The sequence below is a fragment of the Oncorhynchus tshawytscha genome, linkage group LG21, assembly GCF_018296145.1.
Source record: "Oncorhynchus tshawytscha isolate Ot180627B linkage group LG21, Otsh_v2.0, whole genome shotgun sequence".
Classification (NCBI taxonomy): Eukaryota; Metazoa; Chordata; class Actinopteri; order Salmoniformes; family Salmonidae; genus Oncorhynchus; species Oncorhynchus tshawytscha.
The window spans coordinates 35,724,446-35,748,232 of NC_056449.1; the positions used below are offsets into that span (position 1 = coordinate 35,724,446).

Sequence of the window (23,787 nt, forward strand, 5' to 3'; positions counted from 1 at the left end):
CTAAAATGCTCAAATAAGGGCTACATGAAGCAATTTTCAATAACTTTATTAAAACCAAATTGCAACAATGACCCGGAACAGTTGGAGAGCACACAACAGAAACACCATCATGCAGCGCTCATCGTAACAGGCTTATTGCAGTTGGCTTCTTTACATTTTATATCAGCAATAAAATAATGGGCATGCTATTGGCAGCAGAAACACACCATCATTTTCATCAGGTACTTGGGGTAAATGTGCCGAAATTACAGTATGCCCCCTGCATTGACATGTGGAGTGGAGTGAATGGCAACATCTGAAATGGCACCCTATTTCCTACATAGTGCACTACTTTTGACCAGGGCCAAATGGCACCCTATTCCCTATATAGTGCACTACTTTTGACCGGGGCCATATGGACACTGGTCAAACGTAGTGCACTATATAGTAAATAGGGAGCCATTTCAGACAAAGCCAAAATAGTTGACACTCCACTAGTAGCTCTGGGCTGCGTCTCAATCCCATCACCTTGCCTCCTTCCCTTGCTGCCTAGGTTGATTCCTTCCTCATCTCAACATATCTGACAAAATAGATAAAGACATGAGCAATGTGCTACAGTACTGTAGTTAATATATCCGCATGCCTTTTGGTAGACCATTCAGGTAGAGGTTGTTTCCCCCCCCCCCATAATGCTTAGTTGAACTCATCTATCCAGTCCTATCAGGTCTGAAAGGGGAAGGTGACAAGGAAACATGAAAGGAGACACTTTTCAGATGAACACACAGCCCCTGGGAGATGAGACACTGGTTGCTGTCTGTGTCCGCTTAGTCAAGGTCCATGTCAGGTCTAGGTTCCGTGGATTCCGTGGAGGGGGGGTTGCCTGTGCTGTCGGCGGTCCCCTTCTCGGTGCCCTCTGCTGGGGCTTTCTCCTGGCCGTTGACTGGTCCATTCTGCTCCCCTGCCTTGTTGTCTTTAGGCAGCTCCACTTTGGGCTTGGGCTTGGTCACGATGGGGTTGCAGGAAGAGTACAGCTCCTATTGAGAGGAAATAGTAGGAAGATTGAAAGTTACAAATAACTGTGCAAGTGTAGCCGATGTGAAATGGCTAGCTAGTTAGCAGTGGTGCGCGCTGGTAGCATTTCAATCGGTGACGTCACTCGCTCTGAGCCCTTGAAGTAGTGGTTCCCCTTGCTCTGCAAGGGCCGTGGCTTTTGTGGAGCGATGGGTAACGATGCTTCGAGGGTGACTGTTGATTGATGTGTGCAGAGCGTCCCTAGTTCGCGCCCAAGTCGGGGCGAGGGGACAGACGTAAAGTCTATACTTTTACACAAGCAGTGTTAAATTGGATAAGCAGAATGCCGGCATGCAGTATTACAGCAGTAGAATAATATTCATGATCAAAAGGCAATATTGACAGTATACTGTAGCTTGGTTGTAAGGTTGGGTAACACTTCACTAGAAGGATTCCTACATAAGGACTTCATAACACACCAATGTTGAATTCATAAGCAGTAACCGCAAGTTTATATTTTTGTTAAAATATCAAAAAACATCTAACAGTTAGTACTGTAGCTGTTCTAACCTGTATCTCTCTGACTAAGAGTATTAGCAGTTAGCCAGCCAGCGCCGCTGCAGTTAGCCAGCCAGCGCCGCTGCAGTTAGCCAGCCAGCGCCGCTGCAGTTAGCCAGCCAGCGCCGCTGCAGTTAGCCAGCCAGCGCCGCTGCAGTTAGCCAGCCAGCGCCACTGCAGTTAGCCAGCCAGCGCCACTGCAGTTAGCCAGTGGTAAAGGAATTGTTAGCAGTACTGTAGTTAGTTGTAAGTTACCAGTACTGTAGGTAGTTAGCAGTACTGTAGGTAGTTAGTCCCACCTTAGTCTTGTCCTGTATCTCTCGGACTCTAACAGCAGGCTCCACAGTCAAGCTCAGTTTACTCTGCTGGTTCATCTTGCTGTTCAGCCAGATCATGGCTTCGTTCACCATCTTATCCACCTTGTTGATCTCTTCCTGGTCCAGATGGTCATACTGCTCCTCCTGGGGAATGGAAAGACAAGCAAAGAAACCATCTAATATACAGTGCCTTCTGAAAGTATTCAGACCATTTGATTCATTCCACATTTTGTAACATTCCAGCCTTATTCTAAAATGGATTCAATTGATTTTCCCCCTCAATTTACACACAATACCCCATAACGACAAAGCAAAACAGGTGAAGACATTTTTGCAAATGTATAAATAAAATAATCACATTTACATAAGTACTCAGACCCTTTAGTCAGTACTTTGTTGAAGCACCTTTGGCAGGGATTACAGCCTCGAGTCTTCTTGGGTATGACGCTACAAGTTTGGCACACCTGTATTTGGGGAGTTTCTCCCATTCTTCTCTACAGATCCTCTCAAGCTCTGTCATGTTGGATGGGGAGCGTCGCTGCACAGATATTTCCAGGTCTCTGCAGAGATGTTCGATTGTGTTCCAATAAGATTTGTACCTTGTCAGCTCGGGGATTCAATCTAGCAACTTTTCGGTTACTAGTCCAACGCTCTAACCACTAGGCTACCTGCTGGTTACTAGTCCAACGCTCTAACCACTAGGCTCCCTGCTGGTTACTAGTCCAACGCTCTAACCACTAGGCTCCCTGCTGGTTACTAGTCCAACGCTCTAACCACTAGGCTCCCTGCTGGTTACTAGTCCAACGCTCTAACCACTAGGCTCCCTGCTGGTTACTAGTCCAACGCTCTAACCACTAGGCTCCCTGCTGGTTACTAGTCCAACGCTCTAACCACTAGGCTACCTGCTGGTTACTAGTCCAACGCTCTAACCACTAGGCTACCTGCTGGTTACTAGTCCAACGCTCTAACCACTAGGCTACCTGCTGGTTACTAGTCCAACGCTCTAACCACTAGGCTACCTGCTGGTTACTAGTCCAACGCTCTAACCACTAGGCTCCCTGCTGGTTACTAGTCCAACGCTCTAACCACTAGGCTCCCTGCTGGTTACTAGTCCAACGCTCTAACCACTAGGCTACCTGCTGGTTACTAGTCCAACGCTCTAACCACTAGGCTCCCTGCTGGTTACTAGTCCAACGCTCTAACCACTAGGCTACCTGCTGGTTACTAGTCCAACGCTCTAACCACTAGGCTCCCTGCTGGTTACTAGTCCAACGCTCTAACCACTAGGCTCCCTGCTGGTTACTAGTCCAACGCTCTAACCACTAGGCTCCCTGCTGGTTACTAGTCCAACGCTCTAACCACTAGGCTACCTGCTGGTTACTAGTCCAACGCTCTAACCACTAGGCTACCTGCTGGTTACTAGTCCAACGCTCTAACCACTAGACTACCTGCTGGTTACTAGTCCAACGCTCTAACCACTAGGCTACCTGCTGGTTACTAGTCCAACGCTCTAACCACTAGGCTACCTGCTGGTTACTAGTCCAACGCTCTAACCACTAGGCTACCTGCTGGTTACTAGTCCAACGCTCTAACCACTAGGCTACCTGCTGGTTACTAGTCCAACGCTCTAACCACTAGGCTACCTGCTGGTTACTAGTCCAACGCTCTAACCACTAGGCTACCTGCTGGTTACTAGTCCAACGCTCTAACCACTAGGCTACCTGCTGGTTACTAGTCCAACGCTCTAACCACTAGGCTCCCTGCTGGTTACTAGTCCAACGCTCTAACCACTAGGCTACCTGCTGGTTACTAGTCCACCGCTCTAACCACTAGGCTCCCTGCTGGTTACTAGTCCAACGCTCTAACCACTAGGCTACCTGCTGGTTACTAGTCCAACGCTCTAACCACTAGGCTACCTGCTGGTTACTAGTCCAACGCTCTAACCACTAGGCTACCTGCTGGTTACTAGTCCACCGCTCTAACCACTAGGCTCCCTGCTGGTTACTAGTCCACCGCTCTAACCACTAGGCTACCTGCTGGTTACTAGTCCAACGCTCTAACCACTAGGCTCCCTGCTGGTTACTAGTCCAACGCTCTAACCACTAGGCTACCTGCTGGTTACTAGTCCAACGCTCTAACCACTAGGCTACCTGCTGGTTACTAGTCCAACGCTCTAACCACTAGGCTACCTGCTGGTTACTAGTCCAACGCTCTAACCACTAGGCAACCTGCTGGTTACTAGTCCAACGCTCTAACCACTAGGCTACCTGCTGGTTACTAGTCCAACGCTCTAACCACTAGGCTACCTGCTGGTTACTAGTCCAACGCTCTAACCACTAGGCTCCCTGCTGGTTACTAGTCCAACGCTCTAACCACTAGGCTACCTGCTGGTTACTAGTCCAACGCTCTAACCACTAGACTCCCTGCTGGTTACTAGTCCAACGCTCTAACCACTAGGCTACCTGCTGGTTACTAGTCCAACGCTCTAACCACTAGGCTCCCTGCTGGTTACTAGTCCAACGCTCTAACCACTAGGCTCCCTGCTGGTTACTAGTCCAACGCTCTAACCACTAGGCTCCCTGCTGGTTACTAGTCCAACGCTCTAACCACTAGGCTCCCTGCCGCCCCAAAATAATAATGTATATTACGTCCATTTAGTAGCATAATACAATACACATTTGGTCATTCCTGAAATGCAACCATTGTCAACTTCTGATATTTGCAATAGTTTAAGAATGATTGTTGTATTTCTATGGAGCATTATGAGTCCAATGTGTCATTACTTCTATACCTCTGGGGCAGCGGTACCCTGGGTGTATAGGGGCAGCGGTACCCTGGGTGTATAGGGGCAGCGGTACCCTGGGTGTATTGGGGCAGGGGCCCTGGGTGTATTGGGGCAGCGGTACCCTGGGTGTATTGGGGCAGCGGTACCCTGGGTGTATTGGGGCAGCGGTACCCTGGGTGTATTGGGGCAGCGGTACCCTGGGTGTATTGGGGCAGCGGTACCCTGGGTGTATACCCTGGGTGCAGCAGGGCCCTGGGTGTATTGGGGCAGCAGCGGTACCCTGGGTGTATTGGGGCAGCGGTACCCTGGGTGTATTGGGGCAGCGGTACCCTGGGTGTATTGGGGCAGCGGTACCCTGGGTGTATTGGGGCAGCGGTACCCTGGGTGTATTGGGGCAGCGGTACCCTGGGTGTATTGGGGCAGCAGGGGCCCTGGGTGTATTGGGGCAGCGGGGCCCTGGGTGTGGGGCATACCCTGGGGCAGCAGCGGTACCCTGGGTGTATTAGGGGCAGGGTACCCAGCGCAGGGCCCTGGGTGTATTGGGGCAGCGGGGCCCTGGGTGTATTGGGGCAGCGGTACCCTGGGTGTATTTGGGCAGGGGCCCTGGGTGTATTTGGGGCAGCGGGGCCCTGGGTGTATTGGGGCAGCGGTACCCTGGGTGTATAGGGGCAGCGGTACCCTGGGTGTATTGGGGCAGCGGGGCCCTGGGTGTGTATTGGGGCAGCGGGGCCCTGGGTGTATTAGCAGCGGGGCCCTGGGTGTATTGGGGCAGCGGGGCCCTGGGTGTATTGGGGCAGCGGGGCCCTGGGTGTATTGGGGCAGCGGGGCCCTGGGTGTATTGGGGCAGCGGTACCCTGGGTGTATTGGGGCAGCGGTACCCTGGGTGTATTGGGGCAGCGGGGCCCTGGGTGTATTGGGGCAGGGCCCTGGGTGTATTGGGAATTGGGGCCCTGGGTGTATTGGGGCAGCGGTACCCTGGGTGTATAGGGGCAGCGGGGCCCTGGGTGTATAGGGGCAGCGGGGCCCTGGGTGTATTGGGGCAGCGGGGCCCTGGGTGTATTGGGGCAGCGGGGCCCTGGGTGTATAGGGGCAGCGGGGCCCTGGGTGTATTGGGGCAGCGGGGCCCTGGGTGTATTGGGGCAGCGGGGCCCTGGGTGTATTGGGGGGGCCCTGGGTGTATTGGGGCAGCGGGGCCCTGGGTGTATTGGGGCAGCGGTACCCTGGGTGTATAGGGGCAGCGGGGCCCTGGGTGTATAGGGGGGGTACCCAGCGGGGCCCTGGGTGTATTGGGGCAGCGGGGCCCTGGGTGTATAGGGGCAGCGGTACCCTGGGTGTATTGGGGCAGCGGTACCCTGGGTGTATTGGGGCAGCGGGGCCCTGGGTGTATTGGGGCAGCGGGGCCCTGGGTGTATTGGGGCAGCGGGGCCCTGGGTGTATTGGGGCAGCGGGGCCCTGGGTGTATTGGGGGCGGGGCTGGGGCCCTGGGTGTATTGGGGCAGCGGGGCCCTGGGTGTATTGGGGCAGCGGTACCCTGGGTGTATTGGGGCAGCGGTACCCTGGGTGTATTGGGGCAGCGGGGCCCAGCAGGGGCCCTGGGTGTATTGGGGCAGCGGGGCCCTGGGTGTATAGGGGCCCTGGGTGTATTGGGGCAGCGGGCCCTGGGTGTATTGGGGCAGCGGGGCCCTGGGTGTATTGGGGCAGCGGTACCCTGGGTGTATAGGGGCCCTGGGTGTATTGGGGCAGCGGGGCCCTGGGTGTATTGGGGCAGCGGTACCCTGGGTGTATTGGGGCAGCGGTACCCTGGGTGTATTGGGGCAGCGGGGCCCTGGGTGTATTGGGGCAGCGGTACCCTGGGTGTATTGGGGCAGCGGTACCCTGGGTGTATTGGGGCAGCGGTACCTTGGTTTTATAAGCTTCAACGATCTTCATGTACATCTGGATCTGTTTCCCCATGTCATCGAAGGCTCTGGGTCTTTCCTCAGACTCTATGTACCTCTCCTGGATAGGCTGGCCCAGTTTCTGGAGACAGCAGACAACACGTACGTCAGAAACACTAGATAATCCAACCGGTTTGAACTAGAATGAGGAGGAAACTAGTCATTTTCATAGCAATTAAACTCCTTTTTATAAACTTTGGTGATGCTACTTTCATCTGATTGTCGAAATATAACAGACATTTGCGGAACATAAAATTGACTTGGCAGGACTTTAACTCATAATCACAATTAAAAACTAACATTTTATGTGAGAAGTAGTCATTGGTCTGAAGCCGAAAAAGGAAATTTCACATGAGCACAGTGCCTACTCCACCCACGCTCTACCAAGGTTTTCCAGCACACAGAGTTGACCTACTACAGTAGCTATGTTGGTATATTGTACTTCAAACAATGTGTTTGTTCTTGGTTAACGGCCGGACGGCTCATGGCGAGAGGCAAGGGAGTGTGTTGTGTACCTCCAATCAAGTTGATTTGTCATCAACGTCGGTGTCATACTGGCTTAGATATGATGTTAGGGAGATTTTAATTTAATACTGAGCTTCAAACAATGCATGCTGGTGTGACTATAATACATAACACTGAAAGCATTACCTGGGACTAATTAGGGTGTGGGAGACTGTACCACAGTGACAGTGTATAACACTAAGCTTTACCTTCAGCACGGCCAGTTTGTCGATGTACTGTTGTTTAGGTTGGTCCTCTCCGTCTTCATACAGCCAGTTCTCTGTGTCCTCTAGTTGTAAAGACAGGATATCCCGATCCTACACCACAGTCAAAACACAGGCATTAACATTCAGTTAAAGACAGGGTATCCCATCCTACACCAGTCAAAACACAGGCATTAACATTCAGTTAAAGACAGGGTATCCCATCCTACACCACAGTCAAAACACAGGCGTTAACATTCAGTTAAGGACAGGGTATCCCATCCTACACCACAGTCAAAACACAGGCATTAACATTCAGTTAAGGACAGAGTATCCCATCCTACACCACAGTCAAAACACAGGCATTAACATTCAGTTAAGGACAGGGTATCCCATCCTACACCACAGTCAAAACACAGGCATTAACATTCAGTTAAAGACAGGGTATCCCATCCTACACCACAGTCAAAACACAGGCATTAACATTCAGTTAAAGACAGGGTATCCCATCCTACACCACAGTCAAAACACAGGCATTAACATTCAGTTAAGGACAGGGTATCCCATCCTACACCACAGTCAAAACACAGGCATTAACATTCAGTTAAGGACAGAGTATCCCATCCTACACCACAGTCAAAACACAGGCATTAACATTCAGTTAAGGACAGGGTATCCCATCCTACACCACAGTCAAAACACAGGCATTAACATTCAGTTAAAGACAGGGTATCCCATCCTACACCACAGTCAAAACACAGTCAAAACACAGTCAAAACACAGGCATTAACATTCAGTTAAAGACAGGGTATCCCATCCTACACCACAGTCAAAACACAGGCATTAACATTCAGTTAAAGACAGGGTATCCCATCCTACACCACAGTCAAAACACAGGCATTAACATTCAGTTAAAGACAGGGTATCCCATCCTACACCACAGTCAAAACACAGGCATTAACATTCAGTTAAAGACAGGGTATCCCATCCTACACCACAGTCAAAACACAGTCAAAACACAGTCAAAACACAGGCATTAACATTCAGTTAAAGACAGGGTATCCCATCCTACACCACAGTCAAAACACAGGCATTAACATTCAGTTAAAGACAGGGTATCCCATCCTACACCACAGTCAAAACACAGGCATTAACATTCAGTTAAAAGAAGACAGTCAAAACACAGGTATCCCATCCTACACCACAGTCAAAACACAGGCATTAACATTCAGTTAAAGACAGGGTATCCCATCCTACACCACAGTCAAAACACAGGCATTAACATTCAGTTAAAGACAGGGTATCCCATCCTACACCACAGTCAAAACACAGGCATTAACATTCAGTTAAAGACAGGGTATCCCATCCTCAAAACACAGGCATTAACACAGTTCAAACACACAGTCAAAACACAGGCATTAACATTCAGTTAAAGACAGGGTATCCCATCCTACACCACAGTCAAAACACAGGCATTAACATTCAGTTAAAGACAGGGTATCCCATCCTACACCACAGTCAAAACACAGGCAAACACAGTTCAGGGTATCCCAAACACAGTCAAAACACAGGCATTAACATTCAGTTAAAGACAGGGTATCCCATCCTACACCACAGTCAAAACACAGGCATTAACATTCAGTTAAAGACAGGGTATCCCATCCTACACCACAGTCAAAACACAGGCATTAAAATTCAGTTAAAGACAGGGTATCCCATCCTACACCACAGTCAAAACACAGTCAAAACACAGTCAAAACACCAGTCAAAACACAGGCATTAACATACAGTTAAAGACAGGGTATCCCATCCTACACCACAGTCAAAACACAGGCATTAACATTCAGTTAAAGACAGGGTATCCCATCCTACACCACAGTCAAAACACAGTCAAAACACAGGCATTAACATACAGTATGGATGACATTTAAACATATTACAAAGAACACAATTCTGATATAAAGGACTTTATAATACTGTCTATCTTGTTGCTAATGGGATACTTCAGGATTTTGGCAAAGAAGTCATTTATCTACTTCCATGAGGTCATCTGACTGTAGGGAAGTAGTTACAGGGCTTCACTGACAAAGTCCCAAAGTATCCCATTAAGAAACCTGCTGGGTGTTTCATGGGCAGCTAATGTCAGGCAGAATTTAAAGTACCACAGAAAGCCACAGCACTCACAGCTTCACTGACGAATTTCTCCAGCCTGCCGTGAAGTTTGTCCCTCATGTCGTACACATACTCCTCCACGTAGTTCTTAGCGTCGTTCCTCTCCTTCTCCAGCTTGTCCTGCATGATCATTTTACCCTGTTGAAACCAGACAAAATCAACCACTTCCAGTTACCACAGATCACTCTTTAAGCACTACTCAAAACAGAGAGAGAAACATGTAAAAATACAAGTATATAGAAACAGCCGGAAGAATACAGAACAGAACAGACAGATAAAGATAGCAGTAAGAGAGGGATAGCAGTAAGAGAGGGATAGCAGTAAGAGAGGGATAGCAGTAAGAGAGGGATAGCAGTAAGAGAGGGATAGCAGTAAGAGAGGGATAGCAGTAAGAGAGGGATAGCGGTAAGAGAGGGATAGCGGAAAGAGAGGGATAGCAGTAAGAGAGGGATAGCAGGGATAGCAGAGAGGGATAGCAGTAAGAGAGGGATAGCAGTAAGAGAGGGATAGCAGTAAGAGAGGGATAGCAGTAAGAGAGGGATAGCAGTAAGAGAGGGATAGCAGTAAGAGAGGGATAGCAGGGATAAGAGAGGGATAGCAGTAAGAGAGGGATAGCAGTAAGAGAGGGATAGCGGTAAGAGAGGGATAGCAGTAAGAGAGGGATAGCGGTAAGAGAGGGATAGCAGGGTAAGAGAGGGATAGCAGTAAGAGAGGGATAGCAGTAAGAGAGGGATAGCAGAGGGATAGCAGTAAGAGGGATAGCAGTAAGAGAGGGATAGCAGTAAGAGAGGGATAGCAGTAAGAGAGGGATAGCAGTAAGAGAGGGATAGCAGTAAGAGAGGGATAGCAGGGATAGCAGTAAGAGAGGGATAGCAGTAAGAGAGGGATAGCAGTAAGAGAGGGATAGCAGTAAGAGAGGATAGCAGTAAGAGAGGGATAGCGGTAAGAGAGGGATAGCAGTAAGAGAGGGATAGCAGTAAGAGAGGGATAGCGGTAAGAGAGGGATAGCAGTAAGAGAGGGATAGCAGTAAGAGAGGGATAGCAGTAAGAGAGGGATAGCAGTAAGAGAGGGATAGCAGTAAGAGAGGATAGCAGTAAGAGAGGATAGCAGTAAGAGAGGGATAGCAGTAAGAGAGGATAGCAGTATGAGAGGATAGCAGTATGAGAGGGATAGCAGTAAGAGAGGGATAGCAGTAAGAGAGGGATAGCAGTAAGAAGGGATAGAGGGAAGAGTAAGGGATAGCAGTAAGAGAGGGATAGCAGTAAGAGAGGGATAGCAGTAAGAGAGGATAGCAGTAAGAGGGATAGCAGTAAGAGAGGATAGCAGTAAGAGAGGGATAGCAGTAAGAGAGGATAGCAGTATGAGAGGATAGCAGTATGAGAGGGATAGCAGTAAGAGAGGGATAGCAGTAAGAGAGGGATAGCAGTAAGAGAGGGATAGCAGTAAGAGAGGATAGCAGTAAGAGAGGGATAGCAGTAAGAGAGGGATAGCAGTAAGAGAGGGATAGCAGTAAGAGAGGGATAGCAGTAAGAGAGGGATAGCAGTAAGTAAGAGGGATAGCAGTAAGAGAGGGATAGCAGAGGGATAGCAGTAAGAGAGGGATAGCAGTAAGAGAGGATAGCAGTAAGAGAGGATAGCAGTAAGAGAGGGATAGCAGTAAGAGAGGATAGCAGTATGAGAGGATAGCAGTATGAGAGGGATAGCAGTAAGAGAGGGATAGCAGTAAGAGAGGGATAGCAGTAAGAGAGGGATAGCAGTAAGAGAGGGATAGCAGTAAGAGAGGATAGCAGTAAGAGAGGATAGCAGTAAGAGAGGATAGCAGTAAGAGAGGGATAGCAGTAAGAGAGGGATAGCAGTAAGAGAGGATAGCAGTAAGAGAGGATAGCAGTAAGCAGAGGGATAGCAGTAAGAGAGGGATAGCAGTAAGAGAGGGATAGCAGTAAGAGAGGATAGCAGTAAGAGAGGGATAGCAGTAAGAGAGGATAGCAGTAAGAGAGGGATAGCGGTAAGAGAGGATAGCAGTATGAGAGGATAGCAGTAAGAGAGGGATAGCAGTAAGAGAGGGATAGCAGTAAGAGAGGATAGCGGTAGGGATAGCGGTAAGAGAGGGATAGCAGTAAGAGAGGGATAGCAGTAAGAGAGGGATAGCAGTAAGAGAGGATAGCAGTAAGAGAGGATAGCAGTAAGAAGAAACACAACAGCTGAACAAAAAAAAACTATCCAGCGATGTCCGGTTGAATTACCTCATTTTCTACAAAGAGGTTGAGCATGTCGACGGCCAGCTCCCACTGAGGGCTGTTCTCGATGGGAAGCTCCAAGACTTTTGTCTTGACTTTGGGCTTCTTGGCCTGGGGAGGCTGGTCAGACTTCTTCTCGGTCTTACTCTCCTCTGTGGAGGTCTGGGGAGAAAGGAGAGGGAAACAGCATCATTAAGACTAAATATCCATAAAGTAGTGGCCTTCACTCCCGGTGAGCGTTTTTCAGCCTGCCCCTGAGATGGGTTTGTGTCTGTCTGGTCGTTGGCAAGACAACACAAACTGACCTGGGAACAGGCTACTTGCTTTTGTCTAAGTCTGTACAAACTGCAGTCCTCCGGGACAGAAAGTGCAGAATGCTACCATAAACGTTTTGATCATAGATGTCACCTCCATCTCCTCATTCTCCGGCAGAGTCTTCTCCTCCTCTTCTGTCTCTTTCTGTCCATCTCCTTGGGCCTTTGTCTCATCCTGGTCAGTCTGCATGTTGCCCTGCAGAGAGCGCAGGTCACTTCATTAACGCCACATGATTGCCACAATGATTGGACAGACACACTTCCAGATAGCAATGCCATCAAAATATAGTAGTGTATCTAACTGAATCCCCTCTTCCAAAAGGTTGTGTGGTTTAATAGCGCATTTGTAGGCCTAGCTTTCATTGGACTTTCATTGGAAAGTTAATTGTAATTGTCTGTGTAGTGAATATTGAATAAGACACTTGGTTTAAAAAAATTTTTTAAAAGCGACATAAAATATGAATGAATATGTTTGTTAACAATCACCTCTTCCTCCTTCTCTTTCTCTGGTGTTGCCTGCTGTTCTGTGTCCATGGGCTCCTCTCCTTCCTCGGTCTTCTGGACCTCCACCAGCGAGGCTGAGGAGACGCTGAAGATGCCGTGGATGTTGACCCTCACCTTCACCTTGACCTTGGAGCTCTCCCCAGACGCCTGGGGCACCACCTTCTGGATCACAAACTGACCTATAGGAGAGGACACAGGAAATAAAAGGTGGTCATGGCACATAGTCAGTACATGTGACAGGAAATGCTGATGACAAACTGGGCTATAATGTATTGTCCCCTTAGGGGGAAACTTACATTACTGACACTTGACAAAAACAGTTATAAACAACAACAAAAAATGTATACAAAAATCAATGGGCAAGTCAATGATAAGCATCATACTGCAAACTGTAGGTCAACAGGCCATTGTTGCTAGGATGCATAACTGACTACGTTTCTATAGAAGACACTGTTGGCAGACAGAAAAGGACCCACAGGAGCGTTGTTCATAGTGGAGTCAACGCCGTGTACATACCTATGGTGGGGTCGGGGTACGGCAGCTCTTTGGGGTCGTTGTAGTAGGCTTCCAGAGAGAAAGGTTCCCTCCGGTAGAAAGTCAACACTTTGGAGAAGGGCGCAGCATGGTTCTTTGGGAATACCTCGCAATCGCTACAATGGACAACACACATAACAGTCTAGTTTACTAGCAGTATAATAACTACAATGGACAACACACATAACAGTCTAGTTTACTAGCACTAAAATAACTACAATGGACAACACACATAACAGTCTAGTTTACTAGCAGTAAAATAACTACAATGGACAACACACATAACAGTCTAGTTTACTAGCACTAAAATAACTACAATGAAGCTATCACACAAAAAAATAATCTATAAATCAAGGCGATAATAAATCCAGATAGTTATTGTAGTTTACCTCAAGCCTTCCTCTGCAGCAGAGTTCCATTTCAGAGAGATTGGGTAAGCAACTGCGTCTGTGATGGAGAACTCACGCACTTTGAATGCAGGGGACAGGATTGCACACTGAGGAGGCAGACAGGGGATATTCTTAGCAACGAGGTAAACCATTATTCCATCACCATACTCCAGTAGAAATCAACAACAATGAATTAGGTCTTACTGGTAAGAATGATATCTATAAACGTTGTAATCCCGATCATTACTACATAGTATAGTAGCAGAAGCGTTTGGAGGCTAAGTTTCCTTTTCTAATTTGCTGAGTAAATCCTGGAAGTCCAAAAGGTCATTTTAAGGTCAGGAGTGGGGAAACAGAGAGATCATCAGACCTGCAGGGCACATCCTCTGGCCACGGCCTCATCAGCATTCAGGGTTGTGCTCAGCTCCTTCCCAAAGAATCTACTGATCCTCTCTTTGACAGACGGGATACGGGAGGCCCCGCCCACTATTTCCACCGCATAGATGTCCTCCTTCTTCAGTTCTGATTGGACAGGAATCAGGAAGGCACCAATCAGAACTGACAGTCACTGACATAACTCAAAACTATAAAGACAATACTCAATGCCTACACAGATAATGCTCAATTGTAATGCTATATGCAACCCTACGATACTCACTGGCTTGCTCCATCAGGTTGTGCAGTGGTGCCTCCACTCTGCCCAGAACGTCAGCACACATCTCCTCAAACTGAACCCTAGAGAAAATACACATGCAGATGTAGGACCTTAATTTGATCACCCTGTTGTTGCAACTTCTTGCACAGCAGGAAATGCAAACGTGTAGTGTATAAAAGGTTTAAAAAGGCTCCTAAAGAGTTTGGAATTTTCACCTAAAAATGTCACACTTGATTTCCACTAAATAAAAAAATCTATCAAACCCGGCCAAAATTAATTATAAATGTTGCTGCAAGATTATTTTCCTGCTGTGAGAAACTGGTCAAATAAGATCCTACATATGTGTATGCATCATCAACATGCAATTTCTCTGATAAAACTACCAGATGTCAAGGACCACCATGCGTTCGATGGTGTTACTATACAATAATACACTGAACAACAGTATAAAATGCAACTATTGTAAAAGATCCATGAAATGTTCCATATGCACAAAAAAGCTTATTTCTCTCAGATTTTGTGCACAAATTGGTTTACATCTCGGTTAGTGAGCATTTCTCCTTTGCCAAGATAATCCATCCACCTGACAGGTGTGGCATATCAAGAAGCTGAATAAATGGCATGATCATGACACAGGTGCACCTTATGCTGGGGACAATTAAAGGCCAATCTAAAATGTGCAGTTTTTTCACAACACAACGCCACAGATGTCTCATGTTTTTAGGGAGCATGCAATTGGCATGCTGACTGCAGGAATGTCCACCAGAGCTGTTGCCAAATAATTGAATGTTCATATCTCTACCATAAGCCGCCTCCAACATTGTTTTAGAGAATTTGGCAGTACAACCAACCGGCCTCACAACTGCAGACCATGTGTATGACGTCGTGTGGGCGAGCGGTTTGCTGATGTCAACGTACTGAACAGAGTGCCCCATGGTGGCGGTGGGGTTATGGTATGGGTAGGCATAAGCTATGGACAATGAACACAATTGTATTTCATCGATAGCAATTTGCATGCACAAAAATACCGTGATGAGATCCTGAGGCTCATTGTGAGACCCATTTCTTTTAAGGTATCTGTGACCAACAGACTCATATCTGTATTCCCAGTCATGTGAAATCCATAGATATAGGGCCTAATAGGGCCTAATAAATTTATTTCAATTCACTGATTTCCTTATGAACTGTAAGTCGGTAAACTCTTTGAAATTGTTTCATGTTGCATTTATATTTTTGTTCAGCACAACTTCGTCATGTGGTCATTGCACCACAGACCAAAATAACGACTCCTCTAATAGATCATGAAAGACCTGTTTATATCAAGGACCACAGCCTTCCATTCCGAGGTGTTCAGTTGAGATAACAATGTCATAGACTCACAAAACACTATACCTGTTGAGTTTTCCAGAGACGTCAATGTCGTTCATAAAGCACTCGATGTTGAGGGGCAGGTCTGAGGAGTTAGCGCTCATCAGCTTCTTGAGTTTCTCACACTCCTGGTAGAGCCTGACCAGAGCCCTGGGCTTGGTCTTCACATCCAGCTTGTACTTCTTCCCAAACTCCTCACAGAAGTGTCTCACCAGCATCTCGTCAAAGTCCTTCCCGCCCAGCTCCGGGTCGCAGGCCGTCGCCAGAACCTGAGGGAAAATAAAATGATATTAAAAACACATGAATATGAGCAAAAACTAATTATTATTTTTCCTGAGCCCATGTGACCTGGCCAGATCAACTCTAGGCACTAGAGCACTTGTTTTGTTGAATAGCCAAAAGGTTATTGAAGTTGTCTGTAAATTCATTGTGGACACTTCAGTTTTCAATAAAAACTGTTCTTTTGTAGAATCAGCATGACCCCCATAGCCTCCTCTGTCTCCTGATTAAAGACACCTACCTTCAGCTTGCCCTTGTTGAAGGCACAGACAGAGGTCTGGTATCCAGAGTGTCCAATGTCTACAAACACCACAATCCTGGGCTTCTCCTCTGGAGCAGGGAGGTCCTGCTTATAGATTCCATACGCCAACGCCACTGGATGGAAGATATGCATAATCATTCTTTATTATGAAAGAGCAAATCACCTTAATAATAAGGTGTGGTTGAGTTAAATAGCTACAGTAACTTTGTTAGGGGTCAACACAGCTCTCTCTATACCTGCAGTTGTCTCATTCATCAGCCTCAGACAGTTGAGTCCAGCGATCTGTGCTGCGTCCACCACTGATCTCCTCTCAGCGTCCGTGTAGTAGCAGGGGACCTGGGGAGGATGATACAGGCTGTGATTAGCCAGCAGGCCTAGAAATTGTTTTTCCACATCCGGTCTTTTAGTCATGTGACCAAATTTCTGGTCCTTCTAGTAAAGTGTAGCGTCCAGTGCACACTAGCACGCTGCAGATTGAAACTCACAGAGACCACGCAGTCAGCCACAGGTTTCTTCAGTGCATGCTCAGCTGTCTCCTTCATCTTGGTCAGAAGCATGGCAGTGACCTGCTCAATGCTGAACACCTTCTCCTCCTCCATGTACATCACCTAAAGGACACACAGACACCAGTTGTCATCGTAAATGATTGCTTTTGGGGTTCACACAGGTAGAGTACAATACAGAATAACACGTGAAAATATTATACGACAAAGACAGACAGATAGATAGATAGATAGATAGACAACCAATATCTATGTTGATTACAGATTAGACAAGGATGATGAGTAGTCTCTCTCTCCATTAAGCCTACTCATGTATTCCCCAGCTTTTTAAGGAGAACTAATCGTCACTGTTATCTCTCCTTACCTTGATGCCAGTGGTGCCCGAAGGCATCTGCGCTAAGTCGTAAACAAGGCTGGATTTCAAACGCTGGATGTACGGATCAGAAAAAGCCCGGCCATGAAATCTCTTGAACCCTTGGACTGTGTTCTTGCAGTTTGTGACGACCTGATTTGGGATTAGCAGGGAAATTATGCTGCATTATGCAAAATAAATCATTCTCACATTTAAAAGTTACTTAATGATGTGATCCCTAATGAAACAGGAGAAATCAGAAATTATGGAATAGCTTAAATCCCCAATCAAATACTTTAGATATAAAAGACTGGCTAAATTGAACCTGTGGTTTTATTTGGGGTCCTTTGAGTACATGAATGCATAATTATTATCTTCTGTTTTTAATAGTTCCATCAGGTAATCAAATATTGGCCTGGTTATGACATCCTTATTTCTATGCATAAGCAGAAAACCATATAACTTGCTAGAAGATTCACACCCTCAATGTGTCACCAGTCAAATAAATAATCAAGTAGAGGGCGTCCTCTATTAAAACATACCTGGCTTTTTGCAGCTGCACCAATAGATCGATTCCGTGGTCCAAATGACACACATGCTCTGAAAGAATGACAGCGGAATAAACATCAGTAAGATGCTTGTCAGTTTTCACCGGGCTTTCCGTAATAAGATAACAGCGCCAGCTAAGATAAAACACAGTAGTATTAAATTGCCCATCTAAATGCGTTTTATTAGCTGGCTAGTAATACAGAGCAGTATACAAATGATTCCTATGAACAAGTCCATTGATGTCGAGAGATTGCAGGCCTCCTCTCAGTCATGCGTCCATTCATACTTCATTAAAACAAATGACCCCCCCCCATTGTTTTCGAAAACACTCAAGATGTTACGTGGGGAATGTAAGTTAAGGTATCACAAGTCAAATAGCGTAACGTTTAATTGGTCAAATAGCTAACAGGGTAGAAGGATTGCTCGTTTTTACAAGTCATGGGTGGATCTCTCTAGATAGCAATAACATGAACATGCTGTGTTGCAACGCGGCTCGGCTAATGTTAGTCGGCTGGCGCACCTCCCTTGTCCGTCTTGCTGCCAAGGCCACAAAATGTGTTCCAATCCCTCTAGTTTCTCAAATCACTTTAGGAGGCAAACATGTTCAAAATTACAATACACACCATATAAACCACACAGATATAAGTGTCACTTACGGTGTACATCGATCGCTGTATTCATTGGCTACAGTTTCTATTCCTCCGGCTCTAGCTACCGCAACATAGCAGTTCAGAAACCCGACGTCGAATCCTACCACAGACATCTTCGCAAAATGTTACTTAATAAACAGATAATACTATGGAAAAGCACAAAGTAGCCTTACAGTTAATTCCCCAAATAGGACCGACCAGACCGCAAACTGAATGTACGTTCTGGTTTAATTCATTATCCCCACCCTAGTTCCATGAAAATGCAACTGAGTGCGCTACTTGCCGGCAAATCGTTGATGCCTTCGAACAAGCTCACTTTCTACACCTCAACATGATAGATTTCAGTATAAAAGTCCCATGATGATGATTGCGCAAGTCTCGAAAACCAGACACTAGGGCCAAAGCATTTGAAAATTGTTGGAAGCAACGCGGATGTCTACAGAGACCAGCACAAGAACGGCATGTTCATGTTAGACTACATTACCAAAAGTATGTGGACACGTGCTCGTCGATCACTTCATTCCAAACTCTTGGGCATTAATATGGAGTTGCATCCCCCCTTTGCTGCTATAACAGCCTCCACTCTTCTGGGAAGGATTTCCACTAGATTTTGGAACATTGCTGTGGGGACTTTCTTCCATTCAGCCACAAGAGCATTAGTGAGGTTGGGCAATTAGGCCTGGCTCGCAGTCTGCTTTCCAATTCATCCCAAATGTGTTCGATGGGGTTGAGGGCAGGGCTCTGTGAAGGCCATTCAAGTTCTTCCACACCGATCTCAACAAACCATTTCTGTAAGGACCTTGCTTTGTGCACTGGGGAATTGTCATGCTGAAACAGAAAAGGGCCTTCCCCAAACTGTTGCTACAAAGTTGAAAGCACAGAATCGTCTAGAATGTCATTGTATGCTGTAGTGTTAAGATTTCCCTTCACTGGAACTAAGGGGCCTAACCTGAACCATGAAACACAGCCCCAGACCATTATTCCTCCTCCAAACTTTAGTTGGCACTATGCATTCGGGCAGGTAGTGTTCTCCTGACATATTTCAGTAAGGCCATTCTGTCAATGTTTGTCTGTAGTTTGCATGGCTGTGCGCGACTTCATACACCTGTCAGCAACGAGCTGAAATAGCCATATCTAACATTTTTTTAACTAGGCAAGTCAGTTAAGAACAAACCTTAAAATTGACAGCCTAACAGGGGACAGTGAGTTGGCAGGAGAAAATATTTTTACCTTGTCAGCTCTGGGATTCAATCCAGCAACCTTTCAGTTACTGGCCCAACGCTTTAACCACTAGGCTGCCTGCTGTATAGACAGTATACTATATATATATACCTGTTAGCCTGTGTAAAATTGCATTGGGCAGTAACCTCATTGCAACTTTACACTAAGTGACAGATCATTCTTATTTATACATCTCTCTGCAGTGTCCCGTCACACGAAAGATGGCAAACCATTCATTTCAAATATACAGGTGAGGTGGTATCAAATTTATAGGAAAAACATTCAGATAAATATTGTCTTTATTGACAAAACATACAGTGAAGGTTTAGACAGGAATAGACAGAGAGAGCAGCAAGATGGAAGGGTTCACTCTTCATTCTCGTAGTCTGCAGCAACCTTCCTCTTTCCTTCTGAGTGGACATGGTTGCCCCAGGTGTATGTCAGGTACATGCAGATCATTGCTGGAAAAAGAAGAACAGGAGAAGACCGGTTAGTGACTGAAAACAGGGATGTGGCTTGGGAGGCACTGAAAGATACAGGAAGCAATGAATGTAGAGTTAGGCCATTTAAAAACATCCAAAGAGTCAGTGATTTTAACACAGGCAGACAGACATTGTATCGAAAGAGGTCTTTACAGTGTGCCTCAAAGCACCGTTCTCGTAGACGAAGTCACAATGGACATGGCTTTAAGAAGCATTAAAGTAGTCTAAAAGCGCTCTACACATCTATCCAACTACAGCAAACAGACTACACACTGGGAAGGTTCTTAATTGTAGCTGAATAGGTGTGTAGAAGCCTTAGTAGCCACATCTGGTCATTATCTACATGAGGCCCAGCCAATATTACACCTCTCATTAATTTAAAGGTTTAAGTGCATTTCATAGTGAGATGAACAACATGTGAGATGTGTCATGGTCCAATAATGACTGCCTGCTCGCAGCATGTGTCCCAGGTCCCAAGCTACAGCCATAAAATCAGTAGAACTGTTCTGATTGGAGAATCACAGTTTGCGTCACTGGGCAGCAAACAAGAAACTATTTAATCAGTTGATGCAACCCCCTCCTCCCCCATCAAAACCTAATATGAATGCCAATGTTTTGTTCTGGCTTTGCATGCACACGTTTCATCTACTTCCTGTCTGAGGCAGCATGGTGCCCATATGGTGAGGCTGATTAACAGAAACCGGTGTGAAACAGACCGGTGTGCACGCAAAGTGAGAATACAACATGGAATCCATGTTTGATTTGGGGATGGTAGCATCTAAACTGGATTTAATAGTTTCTTGTTCACTGCCCAGCGACGGAAATGGTGATTCTCCAACCAGAGAAATTATGGATGTAGGTTGAGACACCGGACATGCTGCTACCAGGTAGTCCTTGGAACATGACTCGTCTCAATCGTTGTTGCTATGGACTGCCCTTAGACCTCATCTTATTAATTAATCAGGTCTAATATTGGGCTATGAGGCCATATTTATCAAGACTAGAGCAGAAATAAATCCAGAATTTGTCTGGAGATGTTGGATAACTAACAATATCCAAACTCTAGGATTACTTACGGGGAGCAACTTTGAAGACGGATGATGTGAATCGTCTCCAGACGTTGGGGATTCCTTTAGAGAAGTAGTTGGGGAAAGCCCTCTGCTCGAAGGGGGACAGACTGTAGGTGATCACATGCCTTATCTTGGCCAAATCTCCAAAGTGGCGACCCATGGTGTCTAGAGAGACTATCTGAAATGACATGGTAGGAGTATCGATGAGGAAAAAAGGTACAGTAGTTTAGATGTTGCAATGCAGTCGTCACACAACAATATACTGCTCCACCAAAAGTCATTCTTTGGAACAATTGATTAGTCCCCCCAAAAAATGTTGTGTATTCCTCCATATATAGACACATCCTATGTGTTTTAATCAAATCAACTATATGCACTGAGCTTGTCTGATGCTTTAAGCTTGATTAATTAAGACAAATGACTAGAGGGAGTCCGATCAGCAATTGATTTGATCGTACTGGGCCGGGCTCAGAATTGCGCCACTGTTAAAATAGCACCGATGTTCTGTGGTGGTCGCTGCAACAGGGAGGAGAGAGAGAGAGGGGTGCTAGTCCGTCACACAGTCACTGTCTTTTTAAGGTTATTGATTATAGAATTAAGATGGGGTTTCCTCTCTCCTCACTTTTCTTAACAATAAGACGAGGGCTGTTCTCATCTCATTCTGCTGCTACCTGCACTGAATTTTTCTCAACACAAATATGCTGGTTAACTTTACACATCGCAACATGGTTAGGGAAAAGGCACCAATTCAACAGCACGCTGATGTGTTTCAGAACCACAGACAGCGAACACTATCCGACACGGGAGAAAGCACATTTGCTAGAAAATATGTTTGTTTTTATTAGTGTTACACCATTGTTCTTACATAATAACCCTATACAATTTTATTATCACATGTCTTAAACTGATGGACTGTGCCACCCCCACAACGGATCAGTCCACTCAGGTGTCTTGTATACCATTATTTTTTTTTTGTTGCTACTGCTCATCTAAAGTAATCTCATTCGACCAACCGCCTATTGACCAAACAATCGACTAAATGGGGTCTGTCCTAGTTTGTGGTGAAATAAAAATTCGAGATGTTTTACAAAACAAAGTCATCAACGATTGGATCCTCGCTAACCAGAGTTTTAAAGTCAATGGCAAACTTTCAAGAAGCTGCTTTACCCACGTGTTCTGGCTCTGGCCCAATCCATCGGTTTCTGGGGCAAATCAGAACAGTAAGAATGTTTGCGTTCTAGAAAATCGTCAGGGAGGTACTCCGATTCATTGAGGAGAAGAAACTAAAGGTCCGTGGGCATTACGTTTGGCCCAGAGCAAGGAGTTTGGGTTGCGAGGATAACGTGCATTTCCTCCTATTAAGAATTGACAACCAGCCAGTCTTCCACAATAGTAGTCAGAATATATTACCACCCTTCACTTACTTACAGCTGCACTGGGGTCAGACAGGCTTTCTCTTTAGATTAATACACAGCGGCGCTGGCGCGAGATATGGCTCTGAAAATGTACCTCAATTCATTGATGAGAAATGGTGTTGTATTGTCCCATTATTCCAACTGTTACACCGATAATATTGAAGGAGTGCTATTAAAACGTGTTGGGATAATAGGACAATTCTGAATACAACGCAATTTCTCATCCCTGGATTGAGGTATGTTTCCAGAGCCATATCCGGTACCGACTCCTTAGTGTCTTAACCTAAACAGGAAGCCTGTCCGACCCCAGTGCAACTCTGAGTAAGAATAGGGTCGGAATCTGACTAATATAATAGACATTTCATGTAATCACATTTGTAAAAAGAACACAATTATGGTTGTTAGTAAAAATGTAACTGTCAATAGACTGGATTAGAAATGTGAACGTGATACCTACGTTTTATGTCCAAGCATTACTGGATACCAAACATTACATTAACTAACGTTACGAGCTAAAGTAGATTGATAGTTTACTAACGCGTTAGCCAAGTTAACATTAACACCAAACATTAGATGACATGTCATTGAGCCAGTGACATTACAACACGTAAACTCGTGTCTGACAGATAGTAGAAAATATGACGATACAACCTAGCTAATTAACTACCTAGAAAAAATATTGCACAAAAGTGATTGCAAACGGGACCAACCTGCTACAAGCTAGCCAGTAGCTAACCTCCATAGCTAACGTGAAGACCTTGCTTGACATTCACGCCAAGAATTCAAATGTGTGTAATGACACGAAACTCTTATTTCGTAAAATCCCCAAGACAAACACAGATGACACGTATACAAGTGATTCAAATTGTAAAATTAACCACAAAACCTTCAACTTTCAGTAACTCTTACCGTGCTGCTTCTCAAGACCCAGATTAATAGCGGTTTATGACGTCTTTGCTCTGGTTTGGTTCAACGTCCAGCCTTTACGTAACTTCCGTTCTTTTTCTTCTATGGTATAACGGCGTTCGCAACAATTATATGTGCATTCCGCCAACTACTGCGCGGATTGATAATAAGGATCCCAAAAATTTGAAAAAATGTGGGTAAAAATAAAGTATCATACTAACTACCAAAAAAAAAAAAAGAAGTTAACCAAACAAAATCAACCTGCTTTTTTGTAAAAATGTTTTATTTTAATCAGATCCCAACACAGGCTCAGAAGCCTCCTGTGAGGGCGGGACATTTCCTTGCGACAAAAGTTCTTGTAGTGCTTCTGCCGTGAAGTTTTGCAGCCCCAAAAACTTCTCGGCTGCAGATATATCCAGCTTCTTTGACTTCTTAGACACTTGTACTGAACAATTAATCACTAAAGCTATAAATACCACAAAATCCACTTTCGTCACAAGTGTATCCAGATCACCCGATTGACTTAAAATACTATCAACTGGTTGCAATGCATCCACCTCCATATCTTCAACACTGTTTCCTCTTTCCCCTTCGACTCTCTTCCCCGCCTCCACATAGGAGATAAACTGT

At 45.8% G+C, this 23,787-nt stretch overlaps 2 protein-coding genes across 3 annotated transcripts; both read right to left on the reverse strand.

Moving 5' to 3' along the window:
• Nucleotides 1-30: 30 nt before the first annotated feature.
• Nucleotides 31-18,376, reverse strand: LOC112221242 (heat shock 70 kDa protein 4-like). 2 transcript variants are annotated; one of them, XM_042303416.1, is made up of 19 exons: nucleotides 18,070-18,376; nucleotides 17,407-17,464; nucleotides 16,877-17,017; nucleotides 16,495-16,617; nucleotides 16,246-16,345; nucleotides 15,989-16,122; nucleotides 15,493-15,737; nucleotides 14,104-14,180; nucleotides 13,816-13,967; nucleotides 13,446-13,552; nucleotides 13,039-13,172; nucleotides 12,505-12,701; nucleotides 12,113-12,202; nucleotides 11,711-11,866; nucleotides 9,479-9,604; nucleotides 7,301-7,408; nucleotides 6,550-6,669; nucleotides 1,848-2,009; nucleotides 31-1,013 (listed from the first exon to the last, which is right to left on the reverse strand). In XM_042303416.1, the coding sequence occupies exons 1-19, from the start codon at nucleotides 18,174-18,176 to the stop codon at nucleotides 804-806; spliced, it is 2,547 nt and encodes an 848-aa protein (XP_042159350.1). In that variant the 5' UTR covers nucleotides 18,177-18,376; the 3' UTR covers nucleotides 31-803. The 2 variants fall into 2 exon arrangements, with proteins under 2 accessions (XP_042159350.1, XP_042159349.1); XM_042303415.1 differs by having other exon boundaries at nucleotides 12,113-12,214.
• A 1,189-nt stretch (nucleotides 18,377-19,565) lies between these two features.
• On the reverse strand, nucleotides 19,566-23,279 carry LOC112221245 (cytochrome b-c1 complex subunit 8). Its single transcript, XM_024383405.2, has 3 exons — nucleotides 23,161-23,279; nucleotides 20,843-21,014; nucleotides 19,566-19,745 (listed from the first exon to the last, which is right to left on the reverse strand). The coding sequence occupies exons 2-3, from the start codon at nucleotides 20,994-20,996 to the stop codon at nucleotides 19,651-19,653; spliced, it is 249 nt and encodes an 82-aa protein (XP_024239173.1). The 5' UTR covers nucleotides 20,997-21,014; nucleotides 23,161-23,279; the 3' UTR covers nucleotides 19,566-19,650.
• Between the last annotated feature and the right edge of the window lie 508 nt (nucleotides 23,280-23,787).

Bases quoted from the DNA above. Each gene is read 5' to 3' on its own strand.
- LOC112221242 (XM_042303415.1), bottom strand. From the start codon at position 18,176: ATGTCTGTGGTAGGATTCGACGTCGGGTTTCTGAACTGCTATGTTGCG. The intron at 17,018-17,406 runs GTATGTTTTAAT...ATCCCAAATCAG, and splicing joins GTGCAGCTGCAAAAAGCCAG to GTCGTCACAAACTGCAAGAA. The intron at 1,014-1,847 runs GTGGGACTAACT...TCCTCTCAATAG, and splicing joins AGATACAGGACAAGACTAAG to GAGCTGTACTCTTCCTGCAA.
- LOC112221245 (XM_024383405.2), bottom strand. From the start codon at position 20,996: ATGGGTCGCCACTTTGGAGATTTGGCCAAGATAAGGCATGTGATCACC. The intron at 19,746-20,842 runs GTAAGTAATCCT...TTCTTTTTCCAG, and splicing joins CGTCTTCAAAGTTGCTCCCC to CAATGATCTGCATGTACCTG.